Raw genomic sequence first — 16,183 nt, forward strand, 5'->3', positions numbered from 1 at the left:
ATGTTGGACGCCGTAGCCGTGGTTGGTCTTCTACCGAGATCTCAGACACGCAGTAGTCTATGATGGTCAACTTGAGTCTTCTCTTTACGCGATCAGTTTCCAACATATTTATGGCCCGTCGCATCTGCCTTTCACATCCCACACTTTCCACCATATCGGTACCCTTCCAAACCCTCGTTCTCTACCTTTCCTGATTGTAGCCATCCCAAAGCCATGACAATTCAGGATACCCCAGCATTCCCAGATGATGTCCTATTTAGGAGGCTAATCAATATCGCAGTCGAAAGAGACAGCAAAACCATTGTTGATGATTATAGTACTGGCACACAGTTCGGCTATCGTCAAATCCTCCACGGGATTGCGAAGCTTCAACAGACGTTGCAAGGACTCCTGCATCGATCTGAATCTCGGAAGCCTGGTAGCATCTACGTTGCTCTGCTTGCGCCAAATGGATATGAGTTTATCGTTGGAGTCATCGCCGTTCTGGCGGTCGGTGGAGTGGTTGTTCCAATGCGTGAGTTATGCAGTAGGACGGACAGTGGGATGAAAACCGCTAACAGCTTCATCCACAGCGACCGGTGCGCTGCCCGCCGAAGCAGCGTATATCATCCAACAGTGCAATGCGCAGGTCATGATTGTTAGCAGAGAGCTTACTGACTCTGCGACGCAAATTCAACAAGAAGTTAAGATTCCATCGATCAGTATTGAAGGCAACACCCATACCGCGACTCATCTCCCTCCCGCTAAATCCTACCGACTCGACCCCACGCTTGCAGTATCCGAAGAGACTCCGAGTATTTTGTTCTTTACCTCGGGGACGACTGGCCCCCCAAAGGGTGTCCTCCATTCCCGTCGCACGATCAATAAGTATGCCCGTATGGAGACAGAGCCAGCGACGAACGACGAGATCTGCATAATTCCGAGAGGAGCATTTTGGTCGATTTATTTCACAAAGCTGTTCCAGATGCTTCTCGCTGGGGTGCGCGTTGAGATTCAGAACTTTGGACGCAATTACAATCTCATTTGGGACAGGCTTCGGGAACAGGCGGGAACGAAGATCGTTTTGTCTCCTACCTTTTGGTATGGTATGATGTTGCACTATGAAAGTCATATATCGAAGTTGCCAGAGAAGATGATTCAAGACTACATTGACGGTGTGCGATATCTGCGAGACGCGTGTGCTACGGGCGCCATGCCTTCAAGTCGGGTCAAGCAGTTCTGGCAGGAAATGCGCGGTGGAAAGCCACTGAAGGTGCTCTACGGGTCTACGGAAACGCAGGAGATAGCTATGTGGGATGGGGCAATAGGGAGCGAAGAGGTAATGCGCCACAATATGAGATCGATATAGTAGCTGACATGGCTATCGATGATACAGGCTGACTTGGGAACCCCCTTTCCGCATGTGACTATGAAGCTGTCCGAGGGGGATCAAGGGGAGCTTCTTGTCAAGACTCCATCTATGTTCCTTGGGTATATCTCTCTTTCAATGCATCGATCTATGAACCAAAGTGCTAATGTCATCGCCGGGAATATACTAGGTACTTGAACTCTCCTGATGCTACGGCAAAGCGCCTGGATGCAGAAGGGTTCTTCAGAACGGGCGACCTAGCAACCCTAGAAGATGGTCGATTTATATTCAAAGGAAGAGCAAACATGGATTGTCCGTATACCTGCTCCAGAATCGCCCTAATGAAGATCCTTGTCTAACTCCATCTCGAGTATAGTGTTCAAATTCTTTACTTACAAAGTTCCTCGAATGGAGGTCGAAGCTAAGCTAACCGCACTGCCTTACGTGTCGGAGGGATATATCTTGCCAGTCCAAGATCCACAGTGCGATACCCGAACAGCTGCACTTGTACGATTCCGTGATGGCTACGATAAGATCGACTTGGGCTCTCTGCGGAGAGATCTAGCCCACGACCTACCAGCTTATCAATTGCCTACCGTGCTGAGAAATTTGAGGGAGGATGAAACTGTGCCACGAACATGGTCTGATAAGACAGCCATGATGAAGGTAATCCAGATGTTCTTCCCACAAGACACCGAGGACAAGATTTGCGGCGATGCGACGGAAGTGATGGATGTTAGCGGTTTCATGAAAATGAAAACCACAAAGTTATGGGAATTGTCCGGAATCCGATAGCAGCCTGGCGCGAAGCGTTGACAGATTATGACATTCTTTACGGTAGCCTAATGATTATCATGTTGATAGCTTCAATGCTACACTAGAAATCTTGGTCACCATTGTTCATGCTCGTTAGCTCAGACACCACTAATCTACACTGGTCATGGCTTGAGCTTTCCAACCTAGGATACAATGCGGAATCTCATCTAGATGGTTTTAAAGGAGCTGTTGACTAGTTCGTCGATGGAATCCTTGATGATTCCTAGTGCCCGCTCAATCTCACTCTCCGTGATGACGAGAGGAGGAGCAATGCGAATGACGCCTGTTCGGCTGGATTTGAGCTATATCGCCAATTAGCATGAGCGTTCCCCTGGAAGGTGATGTTACTGACCAAAAGCCCCTTCGCCTTCATGAGCTCGCACAGCTCTATGCCAGTGTGTCCGTTGGCCTTGGTTTGGTCAATGACAAAGGCGTTGAGCAAGCCCCGGCCACGAACCGTCTCGATAACGGGGGTCTGAGCCTGAATAGCTTTCAGACCCGCTCTAAGAAGGTTTCCAAGATGCTCAGCCCGCTCGACCAAGTTTTCCTCCTCAACAACCTGGAGAGCACGCATAGCAACTGCCGCCCCCAGCGGATTCCCACCGTAAGTCGATCCATGCGTGCCGGGCTCGACCGTGAGCATCACATCATCGTTAGCCAAGGCGCAGGAGACGGGGTACATGCCACCGGTCATAGTCTTTCCCAAGATCACCATGTCGGGTTTGATCCCGCTCCAGTAATGACCGAGTAGCTTGCCCGTTCGTGCAATACCAGTCTGGATTTCGTCGCAGATCAACAAGACGTTGTGCTTGTCACAGAGCGCTCGAGCCTCTCGGAGGTAATCATCATCTGCAACTATAACACCCGCATCTCCTTGGATTGGCTCGATCACAAATGCAGCCAGGTTGAAGCCCGCTGCCTCGAACGCCTCCCGCAATGCCGCCTTATCGTTGTACGTGATCAACTTGTCGGTCCCCGGGATTGAGCAACTAATATTAGGCACCAACGGGCCATAGTTTTCACGCGACATATTATCCGAGGCTAGGGAAATTGATGCGAGCTAAACAGGCGCCGTGTTAATGAGACACTTGGCAGTATTGCGAGTTCCGTCATGTTGGTACGTACTGTTCGTCCATGATGGTTTCCCGCGGCACCTAGAACAATAGCCTGGTCCCGAGGCACACCCTTGACTTTGTAAGCCCATTTCCGTGCAACTTTAATGGCCGTCTCTGAGGCTTCTGCACCCGTGCTAGAAGGTAGGGCTCTGTCATAGCCAAATAGCTTGGTCACCATTTCGGCAAATTTGGGGTATACATCATTGTGAAAGGCACGAGAAGTAAGCGTCAGTCGCGAAGCCTGCTCCACAAGGGCAGCTACAAGCTTTGGGTGGCAATGTCCATGATTCAGAGCGGTGGAGGCTGAGTGGAAATCAAGATAGTGATTTCCCTCCGGGTCCCAGACAGAGGCTCCTTGGGCGCGGGCGAAGACAATGGGAAGGGATTGGTAGTTCTTTGCTGAAAAGTTCTGCTCAGCAGTAAGGGCAGCCTCAGTTGTCGTAGCACGATTTGAGGGCGTCATATTCTCACCAGTATGCTCGTTCGATACCATTATGAGACTTGCAGGGTGGAACGTGCTGGGAAAATACAAGGAATTCTCCGATTTTGGCAGATGTGAGATGATTTAGAGGACGCAACGGAAATATAAAGCTCACGAGGAAGGAAATAATATTCTGGCAGCGGGCAGGGACTGAGACTTTTGAGGGGGTAGGCCGACCTGCATCATGTATATATATAACCTTGGTTTTTTTTTCCCCCCACGATATGCACGGTGATAGATTTGTACCTCTGGTATCCAAGGTTGGTAATCAATCAGATGCATCTAATGATCGGCCTACACCGGGATTCAGTGGTCGTGCTCCTGCAGGCACAAATGTTATGAGCAGCTCAGCGTTTTCATCAACGGATAGTAGGAAACTAGGAGTGATCGGGATGAAGTTCTACCGAGCTCCCTGAGTCCTGACAGAGGCTAGACAAAGCGGACAGCTTTGTGTACCTGAGGCCCTCCACTTCTGTTGCAGATGTGGACAAATTTGTCAACTAGTGAGCATAGTCAAAGATATGCACTACCGCCGAATTGCCTACTGGAGCAAAATGCTACTCGTAATATGGTGTCTCTAGAGTGGGGAAATATTCATACTAGTATCAAAGTAATATTTAAAAATACCTTAGATTAAACTTGATAGATTCTCTCCTCGATCATTTTGTTCATACAATGAGTCTATTTCTTGAATTGTAATATTGTTATTATTCGGCTCTAGGATGCCATGGCCGGTGCACACCCCCCTTTGTCCAGCTCCTGGGTTTATTACAACTCATGGACATGACCGACAGGTTGGCCAGCCCAGCTCAGCCAGCCTGATACCTCCATGTGAGTGTCTCCTGCACGTGTGATTGGGCATAGTATTACCAAGGGGCCTGAACACCTAATGCTGCATGCAAAAAAACACGGTACTGTTTTGTCTGTTACTACTTACAACAACTGACGACTGTGAAACCTTACAGAAAAAACCGGCTAAATAATCTGTAAAATAATAATCCATAGTTACAGTAATAATCAATAATACATTGTTAATAATTTCAAAAATGTAGACAAAGAGCTTTACCAAAATGATTAATAAACCTACTTAGAACTTCAAACTGAATTTTATATAGTTTATACCCGGTGGATAAGTTAATAAATTAATACCGTTTTCATATTGTTATTTTAGTCCTGAGCCCCACCCCCCCCTTACACGCAGCACGGGGCCGTTTCTTCCCGCGATGGTTTACCGCCGTTAGCAGTCCGGCCTTCCTTACAGCCATCTTGGGCACGTTCTGTGCCTAAGGTCGTTTCGGATAAGATCTCCGCTACAACCGTTGGAATAATGGAGCTCACGTGGCTCAATCATATTTTAGATAAACCGCCTGGTGCGACCGTAATCATGAACCTCATGACACCCTGCCTGGGTATATTTCCACCATCATAAACGGCTCCCAACCGCCGCCTTCTCCCCACCGGTATGCCTGAGAGATCAACAATGTATACCGAAAGGCAGGGATCCCGGGGGACGGCATCATGGATATCCTCGCTGTCACGATGGAATAAAGCTACGTATAGGAGCCACAGCACATCGGCAGATGAAGCGGAGAATGAAGACCCGGAAAGAGTCCCATTTTTGCAACCATCAGATCGGTCACTGCGAAGTGATGCCGACAAGAGATCTCCCCATAATCCTATTCCAAGTGCATTTGCGGTTACTATAACCGCCTGTATCGTTATGCTAATATTGGACATCGCATCTTCGGTTCCAACGGCGCCTCGAATGGTGATTTTTGAGGACATTATTTGTCGTAACCACTACGCAGCATGGTGGGATATTTCGAAGCTGGGGGACTGCAAAGTGAAAGCGGTTCAGGGTGAGCTCGCTTTGATAAATGGATGGAAGGAAACATTTGAAAAGATTCCTGGTAACCCGTACCTCCCCGGGCTATGAACTGTCAGCTCACATTTTCTGACCGTGGGAATTCTCATTCAGCCTTGTTGGTGTCAATACCTTATGGAGCCTTAGCGGATCGTATTGGACGTAAGAAGGTTTTGCTCCTTGCCCTGACCGGATGTTTGCTTTGTGATACATGGGTGGCAATAGTCTGTGTGTTTTAAATTAACCCTTCTCCTCGGCTACTCAAGAATGTCATTTAACAGATGCAAGGTCTTTTCCCACGAGTCTTCCCCCTTCGCGCAGTATGGGTGTCTGGTCTATGGCAGCTAGTTGGAGGAGGTGGCGCATTGGTCATTTCCATGTGCTATACACTGATAGGTGATGTTTGTTCTCCTGAGAAGCGGTATGTACCATGAGCACCCCCCGTTTTCTTTCGCAGAATGACTAGTTGACACGAGCTCGAGCATAGGACCACTGCCTTTTCTCAACTATACGCTGCTGTGCTCATCTCGGAGTTGATATCTATTCCACTGGGTTCTGCTCTTATCTCACTCGATCCGTGGATACCAGTCCTGGGATCTCTGGGTTTCATGGCCCTGGGAATTCTTTTTGCGCTGCTATTTGCGCCCAACTTCGTCAACTCCGCTGCAAAGTCCCAAGATTGTGAAAGGGATATCCAGAGCCAGGGCCCGAATTCTGTGGCTCCGGGCAAGATGCGGGATCGGTTAAGTTACACTTGGGCCAAAGTAGGCGATAATTGTCAATGGATAACTAGGGACGTCTGCTTGATGCTTGGTGCCTTCTTCATGTGCCAGTTGAGCCGGCAGGGTTCCGGAATACTTCTTCAGTACAGTTCCTTTAAGTTCAATTGGGGATATGCAAAGGTGATGACCCTTTGGAGATGATAATTAGCCTAGTTCCGCACAAGAGCTAACCATACAATGTAGGCCTCGTATCTCATTTCCCTTCGTTCCGGGATAAACCTGGTGGTCTTAGCTACACTAATACCCGCTCTCAAACGACTGTTTACCAAATTCTGGAGGACTCGCCAAACACAATCCGACAAATACATTACCTTGATCAGTGGCTTGTGTCTAGCTCTTGGGTCGTTTATTATCTTCCTCGCTGCTTCCCCTGGATTTCTGATCCTGGGGCAGATTGTCTCTTCTATCGGATTTGCTTTCGCGGTTACTGCCCATAGCCTCCTGACTGCTATGGTCGATCCACGCCATTTGGGCCTTGCGAATACCGGAGTGACGGCTACGAATTCTGTTGGCCACATGGCCGGAGGGCCGCTGCTGGCGACCATATTTCAGTGGGGGTTACAAATGGGGGGCTTCTGGGTTGGAATTCCCTTTCTATTCACCGCGGCTCTGCTCTCGATTGCTACTCTAGCGGTATCTATTTCCAACGCGCCATGATGTACTACTGTGTACCAAGGTTCCCTGGAGACCACGACTAGCAACAGGAAACACAACCTCTAGACCAATTTACGTCATGTATATAGATAGATCCATGAAATTGCATTTCAAATACACACGGGCATTTCAACAAGTTAACAGATCGTAAAAGAAGATTGATGGAGCCTACAGGGGAGGATGTGTGTACTCAGTGGACTCGAGTGCCCGCAAAGATTACTAGTATTTTTTAACAGCGAATGGCTGATACTCACTCCACTTTCATTGACACCTTCCAGCTCGAGATAGAATGGATATTCGACCACCAATCGTATGTGTCTTCCGACGCCCATAGATCGTTTTCACCCCCACTTAATGACTAATGCATACGCAGACAAACAAAACAAGTGAAGTCGCATTCTCCCAAGCAATGACCAGGATATAAAAGCATTCGCTTTCCCGCCCCAAAATTATCGCAACCCTCATATCCAAATCAAACCTACAAAAGAGAAAAGACAGAGATGGGTCCAATAACCCTCTACTACTCCCCAGGAGCTTGTTCCTTAGCGCCCCACATCCTTCTCCAAGAAAGCGGGCTGGAATTCTCCATCCACAAAGAGAAAACGGGCCAATTCACACCAGCACTCTACGCTTTGAACCCCAAAGGCAAAATTCCCGTCCTTGCTCTCGACAACAACACAATCATAACCGAGAACCCAGCCATCATGAATGCGATCTCAACCCTCGTACCGGAGAAAAACCTATTCGGAAAGACGCCTTGGGACGCTGTCCGTGTGTATGAATGGTTGACGTGGCTCTCCGGTACACTGCACGGGCAGGGCTTCGGATTGTTGTTTCGATTCCGCCGGTACACAGATGATGAAGGGCAGTTTGAGGGGCTGAAGAAAAGGGGGATGGCCATCGTGACAGATTGTTTTGAGATTATTGAGCAGAAGTTGACTGAAGCTGGTGATGGCCGTTTTGCTGTGGGGGGTGCATTTACGGCGGTTGATGCTTATTTGTTTGTTTTTCATCGTTGGGCCTTGGGATGTGAGATTGATATGCCGGCGCTGTATCCCAGATATACGGCTTTGTATGAAGCCGTTGGAGGCATGGAGGCGACGAAGAAGGCCCTCGCTGCTGAGGGGCTTTAAATTGTTGTTTCAATGCTCCCACTTAGTCCGAAACTATCTTGACCGAAGTTTCGATGCTGTCAAGGAAACAGAAATTGATCATATCTTGACTTTAATCTCACTTGTAGACCGCTAGAGAAGTTACTAAGACAAACCTACCGTCGGCATTACTGGTGCTGGGTCGACTTCATTCGAGATAAAACAAACCTACTACGAAGCGCCATCGCATGCTACTGAGAAGGAATGTCGGTCAGGCATTTCTCAGAGTCCACTGAAGATACTGGAACCGTGTAAAGTAGAATACAGGGGTCAGCCAGTTGTTTTATAATAGCTCACTACGGCCCCGTTCGCACAACTTTTAGCTCTACGCTAACCCCATATGTTGTGTCGTACGGCAAGCCATTGCGGCCAGTCCGCATTTATATATTTTCCTATAGTTTTTGGTCAGATATACTCACTGCTTTGTTGACTGCTTTAGTCTACTTAGTCAGAATCCGAAGGTCTTAGCTGAGTTTTTTTAGGGTCCCAGCTCCGAAAGAGTTAGGATCTAGTATCCGGATTTTAGAAATTATATACATACCTCTAAAATAATCAAACCTGTCTATTGTATTTTATCCGGATTTTTTTATACTACATCCTGATTTTTTTTATATTAAATCCTGTTTTTTTTTTAAAAGTTGGGACCCCAAAACTCAGCTAACTAGTTATTTAGATTTTCAGATTCTGACTAAGTAGACTAAAGCAGCAGTTAACAAAAGTGGTGGTAAGGATTGTAATTTGTAGCCTCTGGTTTCTGCGGCATTTCAACAGAAAGCGCCACGCAATCGATACAACCCAACCAAACTAAGGGTATATAAACTAGCAAAAGTCCCGGCAAGTCACTGCAGACAGTTGATGTCTTTCGTGATTTATCTACCATACCATCTCTCGATTCTCTGCAAGACTTCACACAACCCCCATCATCCCCTACAGCACAATCAATGGATATCCCTGATAAATGTACGGTGTTGGTGGTAGGCGGCGGACCGGGGGGTTCGTATGCTGCTTCGGTGCTCGCTAGAGAAGGCATTGATACGGTGCTCCTGGAGGCAGACGAGTTTCCGAGGTGAGGTTTCAGCTCGATGTTATTAGACAGGGGGCTCACTGTAAAGCCAGATACCACATTGGAGAGAGCCTCCTGCGGACTACGGGGTCTTTTCTTCAGTTTATCGATGCTTATGACAAATTCGAAAGCCATGGGTTCAGACCAAAGGTTAGATCAGTTCAACTGCCCTGAAGGTCATTGAGAGACGGACAACTGACGCCTGGTGAACGAAAGAACGGTGCTGCATTTAAATTCAACAGCAAGCCCGCCGCATGTAAGAAAGGATTCCTGCGGTTCAATCGTCCCAGGCCTCGCTGACTGAACAAATAGACTCCAACTTTCTTCAACATGGTCAACACGCATGGAATGTGGACCGATCGGAATGCGATGACCTCATGTTTAAACATGCCCGAGAATGTGGCGCAAGGACCTTCGACGGGGTTAAAGTCCAATCCATTCAATTTTGGCAGGCATTCTGCCACGACGAGAAGGTAAATGGCGAGCAAGCGCACCTTGGAAAGCCAGTCTCTGCTTCGTGGATTCGCAAAGACAAGACCACCGGCACCATTCAGTTTCAGTACCTGGTGGATGCCTCTGGCCGAGCGGGGCTGGTCAGTACTAAATACATGAAAAACCGTAAGTTCAATGAGGGGCTGAAAAACGTTGCTTCTTGGGGTTACTTTGAGGGTTTTGAAATGTACGGAGTCGGCACGGTTGCTGAAGGTTGCCCCTACTTTGCAAGCTTTCCAGGTATGTCCAAAGTTCGCCCTTGCCTTACCACTCAGCTGCGGAGACAACCTAACCAACAATTATAGATGGGTCGGGCTGGGTATGGTTCATCCCCCTGGGGGAGAATAAAGTCTCTGTGGGAGTCGTCATGGAACAGAAAAGTGCCACTGCCAAGAAGAAGCTGATGGAGTCCCCCTCTTCTCGCGAATGGCTTTTGGCGCAGGTCCAGGAGGCGCCCGGAATAGGCGATCTTCTTGCAAAAGCCACTCTTGTTTCTGACGTGAAGAGTGCTTCCGACTGGTCCTACACTGCATCCACTTATGCCAGCACAAACATCCGGATCGTTGGAGACGCTGGGTGTTTTATTGACCCACTCTTTTCATCGGGGATTCACCTGGCGCTCACCGGGGCGTTCTCGGCCGCAGCAACTATTTGCTCCTCGATTAGGGGCGACTGCTCGGAAAAGACTGCAGCGGACTGGCATTCGAAGAGAATCCAAGAAGCGTACGCAAGGTTTTTGCTCGTGGTGGCGAGCACGTATGGGCAGATCACCGGAAAAGAAGCACCGATTCTCAATGATGAGGGCGAGAGCGACTTTGACAATGCTTTTGAATTAATCCGTCCTAGTAAGTCACCATTGACCTGATATTGCTGTTCCTCCAGGAGCAAGTCCTCTTGTCTAACGTGATATGCGTGACAGTCATCCAGGGGTCCGCGGAAGAATCTACGGGAAAGGGCGCGCCAGAGGATGCTTCCGAGGCGGTTGCATTTTGCATGACAGTTATCCAAAAGGCGCAGACTCGATTGGAAGACATCAGCATTGGCGATAAAATTATCAGGGCGGCTATGCAGCCAGATACTGGATCATTAGGCGGTAACGATATTGATGGGATGGTGATCCACGCTGAACGCGGTGCTTTGGGTCTTGTAAAGATGTAACGAGCTGGACCCTATCGCTGTCATTCAGCAGACCAAATTTGAATATCAAGAATTGGAATATATGAGAATTGCAATCAATCCCGAGTTCCGTAATACGAAGCGATCGGCTTGCAACACACGCTAATTGGGCCTTATGCACGCAATTTCCGCTCCTCGCCTGCCGAACCCACCTAGACACGAATCTGGTAGAAAATTCAGGTCTATGTGGGGCTGTCATTTATCTGGGGGAAAGCCTTGCTTTTTCTTTTGCTTTTCCCGAGGCTGAGGAAGAGGATCCGTGTGCAAAGAGAGGAAGATTATGACTTACGCCGACTCAGTGGACACAGCAGCAGCAAGTCTATATTTGATATCCATACAGCGTAGAGAAGCAAGCGAAGAGAAAAACGGTGACAATACCAGCCCATATTGTTTCCTTCTTCGACATGCCTGGCTGGTTCCATTCCATGACTAGGGTTCTCCTCACAAAATGTAGAGCCAGGTTGCGACTCGTGAGTATACTCGTTTTATCCTTGAGCTTCACTATCCTATTCGTTCAATCAACCTTTTCAGACAGCGGAGTATTTCCAAATGTACATAATGCAAAAGAGCTTCTGCGGTCACTTACAACAGGGGGGGGGGGTGGGGGTGTTTTTTATTTTATTTTATTTTTTTCTTCGGAAGCGGCTGGGGAGAAGAGTCTCTAAATTACGCATTTTCATCTGAAAAATCGAACTTCTCGCAGCACAAGTATAACTACATAATCTTCCTTCCTCCGCTATCTTAAACCGTCCTACAAAACCAGGGATGTCAAGTGAGAGTTTTGATATTTACAAAATCAACCTTGGAGTATGCCTTCGACAGTGGTTCATCCTCCCTGCTCCCATGATGCTATGGGCTCAGAAAAGACCAAAATGCCTGTCGCCGAGAGCCCTCACAATGTTCAAACAACGTTGACCTTCAGTAAAGAGAACGAAGACGGTTCTGCTCCACCTCCAATGTACATTGGGAAACCGGAAAGCTACAAGAGGCCGACCACTACTCTTCCTGCGACGATCCATGATATTAGCGGCCATGAACTCGACTATACACTTGATAGTCATGGATTCCAATTCTATACCCACGAAAGCAAATTGAAGGATTTTCTTGATGAGGAGAGGATTAGAGCAGAGTACTACCCAGAAACAGAGCAGCTGCTTCACGACGTGTAAGTAAACCAAACCTCTTTGAACCTAGGAATAAACATATAAAAATAAAACCAAGCTGAGTAGTACCGGTGCCACTCGGTTCTGCGTCTTTGACCACACCGTCCGTCAAGCCTCACAAGACTGGACGACTGAGAGAGATGCCCGTGGTCCCGTCCAACGTGTCCACATCGATTCGTCTTACGCAGGGGCCGAGGCCAGAGTCCGCTACCATTTTCCCGATGAAGCAACAGAGCTTCTCAAACACCGCTACCAGATGATCAGCGTCTGGCGTCCGATCAAGACCATTCTGAAAGACCCACTGGCGGTCGCAGATGCACACTCCACGCCAGAATCGGATCTTTTCCCTGTCAAGATTCATTTCCCGGACCGAGAAGTGGAGGGGTGGGCCGTGAAAGCTGATCCACAACTCAAGTGGTACTATCGCTACAAACAACCCCCGGACATGGTCACTTTGATCAAACTTTTCGATTCCAAGCTTGACGGTAGGGCGCGCCGGGTGCCCCATACTGCTTTTGTGAATCCTGCGACAGAGCATGAGGCACCTAGGGCAAGTATCGAGCTGAGGGCTCTTATCTTTCATCCTGATGACCCTAATTAACCTTGCCTCACGGGGTGGGATCGCGCTTTTCGTTGTGGAGGTTCTGCGGATTGTGCGGATGTGGTTGCCAGTTATGATGTTTTCTGTGACGCATCTCTGGAATATGGGACTTCGTCCCTTGGCCATCGCCATGCTCCTGGAATGTACGTAATGAGAGAGGATTGCAGTGAGATGAGATGTTTCTGCAGAAGCCGGCAACTGTTCCTGGCTCAAAGCCCCAGTGGGCCAGGACGACATCGGCCTACTTTAGGAGTGTTATGCTGAGCCCTCAGTGAAGCTTTTGTGAAGATGATTGAATTCTCGATTTTTCGAATAGATCTTACAGTTGCCCTTGCAACTGGCCTAAGAAATGGATACGCAGATACTCTTATTTAGCCGTACGCCCCAAGACTTTGTGTGACGGCAGATACTACAGCAGAAGATCCGACACGATGAGAACAAGGAAAACGCAGTAAAGGGGCGTTTACATGTTCAAATTGAGATGTCATTAATCCTTTATTGTATCTCCCTTTTCAGTCTTCCATAGGAACAGCACCCTCAGCCTGCATCTCCAGAGCAACCCGGTCCACCTCACCCCAAACCCGCAGCACATTAGCCCCCGCCACCTTGACAGCATCCTCATCGGTGAGACCGCGCCGCAAAAGCTCAGCAATCAGAGCTGGGAACTTCGACACATCCTCTAAGCCTCGTACCGTAGTTGGCATTCCGTCAAAGTCACTGCCCAACCCGACATGGTCTATTCCGGCGACGTCCACGATATGCATGATATGGTCCGCCACCCGTTCCAGAGTCGCGTGTTCATCATCTATATCAGGCAGTCCACCGTCGTGGTCAGATGCTGTGCAGGAGATGAAATCGGGCGCAAAGTTAACCATCACTACCGAGTTTCTCTCCTTTACCAAAAGCAAAATATCATCAGGGACATTGCGAGGATGCGTGCATAGTGCCTGTGCTGAGCTGTGGCTGAAGATGACCGGTGATCGACTGCCAGGCCAGTCGTCCTTACCTGCGCCTAGGACATCGCGCATTGTATCCTCGCTCACATGGGCCAGATCAATAATCATGCCTATACGGTTCATTTCATAGATGAGGTCCTTCCCTAGCGGACTCACGCCGTGCCAGAGAGGATCTGACTTTCTAGTGCTACCATCTGGCCCCCTGATAATCGCTGCATCTGCGTAGATGTTGTGGCAGTTATGCGTGAGGGTCGCATATGAGACTCCCAATTCGTAGAACATGCGTAAATGGGCAAAGGAATTTCCAATTGAATGTAGACCTTCGATCCCAAGAGGCGAGATGATCTTCCCTTCTCGAAATTCCTGTAGAGCAGTAGTGCTGTTAGGGGGGTAGAAAAGATGTCTGGGTAGGCTCGTTGGATCCGAAGCATTAGATCGATTTGCTCGATAGTCAATCGAGGATCTGTTTCTTTGAGGTCAACTAGGGATATCTATCGAGCAGAAAATGCACATATAACGCACCAGGCGCGTCCTTAGGGTTCGAAGGGTCGATCCGATTCTTCGGACAAGGCACAAAAACACTCCAAAATGTGCCCCCGACAAGCCCCTGCCTCAAACGGAGTAGGTCCGTGTCACCCTCCAGAGTGCCGTCAGCAAAGGGCTTAGTGAAGTTGGATCCGTAAATGTGATTCTTGTAGTGTTTCCGAATATTGATAGGCAAGTCATTGTGGCCATCTGTCAGGCACGTCAGCCACTATAGTGCCCGTGTCAATGGGGCTTTATACCGATCAGAGGCATGTTTGTCAAGATGTTCTCCACTCGTTCCTCGATACTGGCCAAGCGAACATGGCAGCTGTGCGACCAGAACCACCAACCCCCAGCCAAGAGACAGCAGATGGCCAACGCCCAGTGACGGCGAAATAACTGCGAGCCCCTTGGCCCCGGATGGCAAGTTGAGCCTCCCGTAGACGAGTGTCGGATTTCTAACTTTTCATCCATCGCGGGGGTATGTCAGGGGAGAGAAGTTATTGAGGTCAAAGATTTGGACATTTGATTGTCTTATGAACCCCAGCATCCGCCGATGAAAACAAACAAAACAAAATCGGCACATATACCGGGGAGTTCGGGTTCCGTGTTATAGGCTGCATCTTTGATACAGTCCACCAGCTTCCTGCTGATCAGCCATAAGGCTCTCAAGTTGAATACTACCGAGAATCTGACTCTCAGAATCATTGATGAAATGGTCCTAATTATCTAGGCCCGCATCTACCAACCATGTACCATAGAGAGGTGACCTCAATATTGTAGGTCGTATGAGGTCAGATCTCATGTTCTGGTGGTGTTTATTCTGTTGTCGAAATGCACTACATACTGGGATAGCCTCTATACGTGGCACTGGCGTGAGCCCAACTAGGCTTCGGAATGTTTAAAATTCAAGGAACATGCAAGACAGCCCATAGGTCTCAGCAGCTTATATACTTGCTGCCTTGTTCTGACAGACTCAAACATTACACAACAGCCCGTTGGCGCCAATGACCGAGACATGTGTTCTCGATATTTCCTTTAATGAAGCACAACTTGCTCACAGTTAGCAATGAACTGAGACAACCTCGGATTGAAATGGGTTACCCACCCTGCATGTGCCATAGCATTGCGAAGCTCCTCCTCCAGAATTCTCACCGCTAGCTCAACTCCAGCCTGCCCGTCGTACTGTGGATACGTATCGATTAGACCAAGCCATGCAGTTTCTTTATACCCACTTACAGCCAGACCCCATAAGGGGATTCTTCCAAGGAAACAGATGTCGGCACCTAAAGCCAATGCACGGAATACATCAGCTCCTCGGCGGATTCCACTGTCGAACCCAATTTTGATGCGACCCTTCGCCAATGGAGCACATTCAGCCAAGACGTCTATGGCTGCTGCAACACCGTCTAACTGTCTGCCTCCGTGGCTTGAGATGACCAGGCCGTCCAGGCCGTAGTCAATTGCTTTCAAAACATCATGTGGGCAAGAGACTGGTAGATTTCAGCAATCTTGTAATTTCTCTTTGAAGTGCATAAATCTTTCACTTACTTCCTTTCACCCATACTTCTAAACTGGTGTTAGCTTTAACCCATGGGATAACCTCGTCCCATCTTTTACTCGGATCGTGACCATACCCGCCACTCGATCTATCCGAACTGTCCGACAGGTTGGGGTAGGAAAGGTGTGGGGGGAGCTGTAAGCTGTTTCTTTTCTTCCTCAGACGATTTGCCGTAACTGGGGCATCTACAGTGATGAAAATAGCCTTGTAACCAGATTCTATTGAGGGAAATGGTACACAATTATTAGAAGGGTCGGCTTTATCATATGCAGGAAGGCTCTCACTTTCAGCTCGCTTCATCCAATCCAGTGTTTTACTTCGATCCCTGGGGAAAATGGGCTGGAACGCGTATGGGTTCTGGCCCTCTTTGCGCTCAGAGATGACATCTTCCAATGATACCGTTGAAAATGTTGATAAAACCATTGGGATGTTCAG

The 16,183-nt window shown here is 48.5% G+C and overlaps 7 protein-coding genes across 7 annotated transcripts; 5 read left to right on the top strand and 2 right to left on the bottom strand.

Annotated features, from left to right (window-relative positions):
* Positions 1 to 213: 213 nt before the first annotated feature.
* On the top strand, positions 214 to 2,143 carry ABOM_009816 (class I adenylate-forming enzyme family protein; the record flags this gene model as incomplete). The annotated part of the gene is made up of 5 exons (XM_022536944.1): positions 214 to 514; positions 573 to 1,318; positions 1,376 to 1,470; positions 1,539 to 1,660; positions 1,725 to 2,143. 5 exons carry the CDS (start codon positions 214 to 216, stop codon positions 2,141 to 2,143), a joined length of 1,683 nt encoding a protein of 560 aa, XP_022385607.1.
* A 188-nt stretch (positions 2,144 to 2,331) lies between these two features.
* On the bottom strand, positions 2,332 to 3,772 carry ABOM_009817 (ornithine aminotransferase; the record flags this gene model as incomplete). Its single annotated transcript, XM_022536945.1, has 3 exons — positions 2,332 to 2,466; positions 2,517 to 3,224; positions 3,290 to 3,772. 3 exons carry the CDS (start codon positions 3,770 to 3,772, stop codon positions 2,332 to 2,334), a joined length of 1,326 nt encoding a protein of 441 aa, XP_022385606.1.
* A 1,468-nt stretch (positions 3,773 to 5,240) lies between these two features.
* Positions 5,241 to 7,063, top strand: ABOM_009818 (MFS multidrug transporter; the record flags this gene model as incomplete). The annotated part of the gene is made up of 5 exons (XM_022536946.1): positions 5,241 to 5,670; positions 5,739 to 5,848; positions 5,906 to 6,045; positions 6,112 to 6,526; positions 6,590 to 7,063. 5 exons carry the CDS (start codon positions 5,241 to 5,243, stop codon positions 7,061 to 7,063), a joined length of 1,569 nt encoding a protein of 522 aa, XP_022385615.1.
* Positions 7,064 to 7,560: 497 nt separating this feature from the next.
* ABOM_009819 (glutathione S-transferase GST-6.0) lies at positions 7,561 to 8,193 on the top strand (the record flags this gene model as incomplete). The annotated part of the gene is made up of 1 exon (XM_022536947.1): positions 7,561 to 8,193. One exon carries the CDS (start codon positions 7,561 to 7,563, stop codon positions 8,191 to 8,193), a length of 633 nt encoding a protein of 210 aa, XP_022385614.1.
* Positions 8,194 to 9,059: 866 nt separating this feature from the next.
* Positions 9,060 to 10,924, top strand: ABOM_009820 (uncharacterized protein; the record flags this gene model as incomplete). The annotated part of the gene is made up of 6 exons (XM_022536948.1): positions 9,060 to 9,277; positions 9,328 to 9,424; positions 9,491 to 9,530; positions 9,587 to 10,006; positions 10,072 to 10,611; positions 10,686 to 10,924. Coding segments are annotated over 6 exons (1,554 nt in total), but the record flags the coding sequence as incomplete, so codon positions are not given.
* An 890-nt stretch (positions 10,925 to 11,814) lies between these two features.
* On the top strand, positions 11,815 to 12,706 carry ABOM_009821 (uncharacterized protein; the record flags this gene model as incomplete). The annotated part of the gene is made up of 2 exons (XM_022536949.1): positions 11,815 to 12,107; positions 12,172 to 12,706. The coding sequence occupies 2 exons, from the start codon at positions 11,815 to 11,817 to the stop codon at positions 12,704 to 12,706; spliced, it is 828 nt and encodes a 275-aa protein (XP_022385632.1).
* Positions 12,707 to 13,218: 512 nt separating this feature from the next.
* On the bottom strand, positions 13,219 to 16,171 carry ABOM_009822 ((S)-2-hydroxy-acid oxidase; the record flags this gene model as incomplete). Its single annotated transcript, XM_022536950.1, has 8 exons — positions 13,219 to 13,880; positions 14,185 to 14,397; positions 14,448 to 14,515; positions 14,756 to 14,833; positions 15,296 to 15,372; positions 15,427 to 15,680; positions 15,739 to 15,966; positions 16,033 to 16,171. The coding sequence occupies 8 exons, from the start codon at positions 16,169 to 16,171 to the stop codon at positions 13,219 to 13,221; spliced, it is 1,719 nt and encodes a 572-aa protein (XP_022385649.1).
* Positions 16,172 to 16,183: the final 12 nt, after the last annotated feature.

The sequence above is a fragment of the Aspergillus bombycis genome (assembly GCF_001792695.1).
Source record: "Aspergillus bombycis strain NRRL26010 chromosome Unknown contig00100, whole genome shotgun sequence".
Classification (NCBI taxonomy): Eukaryota; Fungi; Ascomycota; class Eurotiomycetes; order Eurotiales; family Aspergillaceae; genus Aspergillus; species Aspergillus bombycis.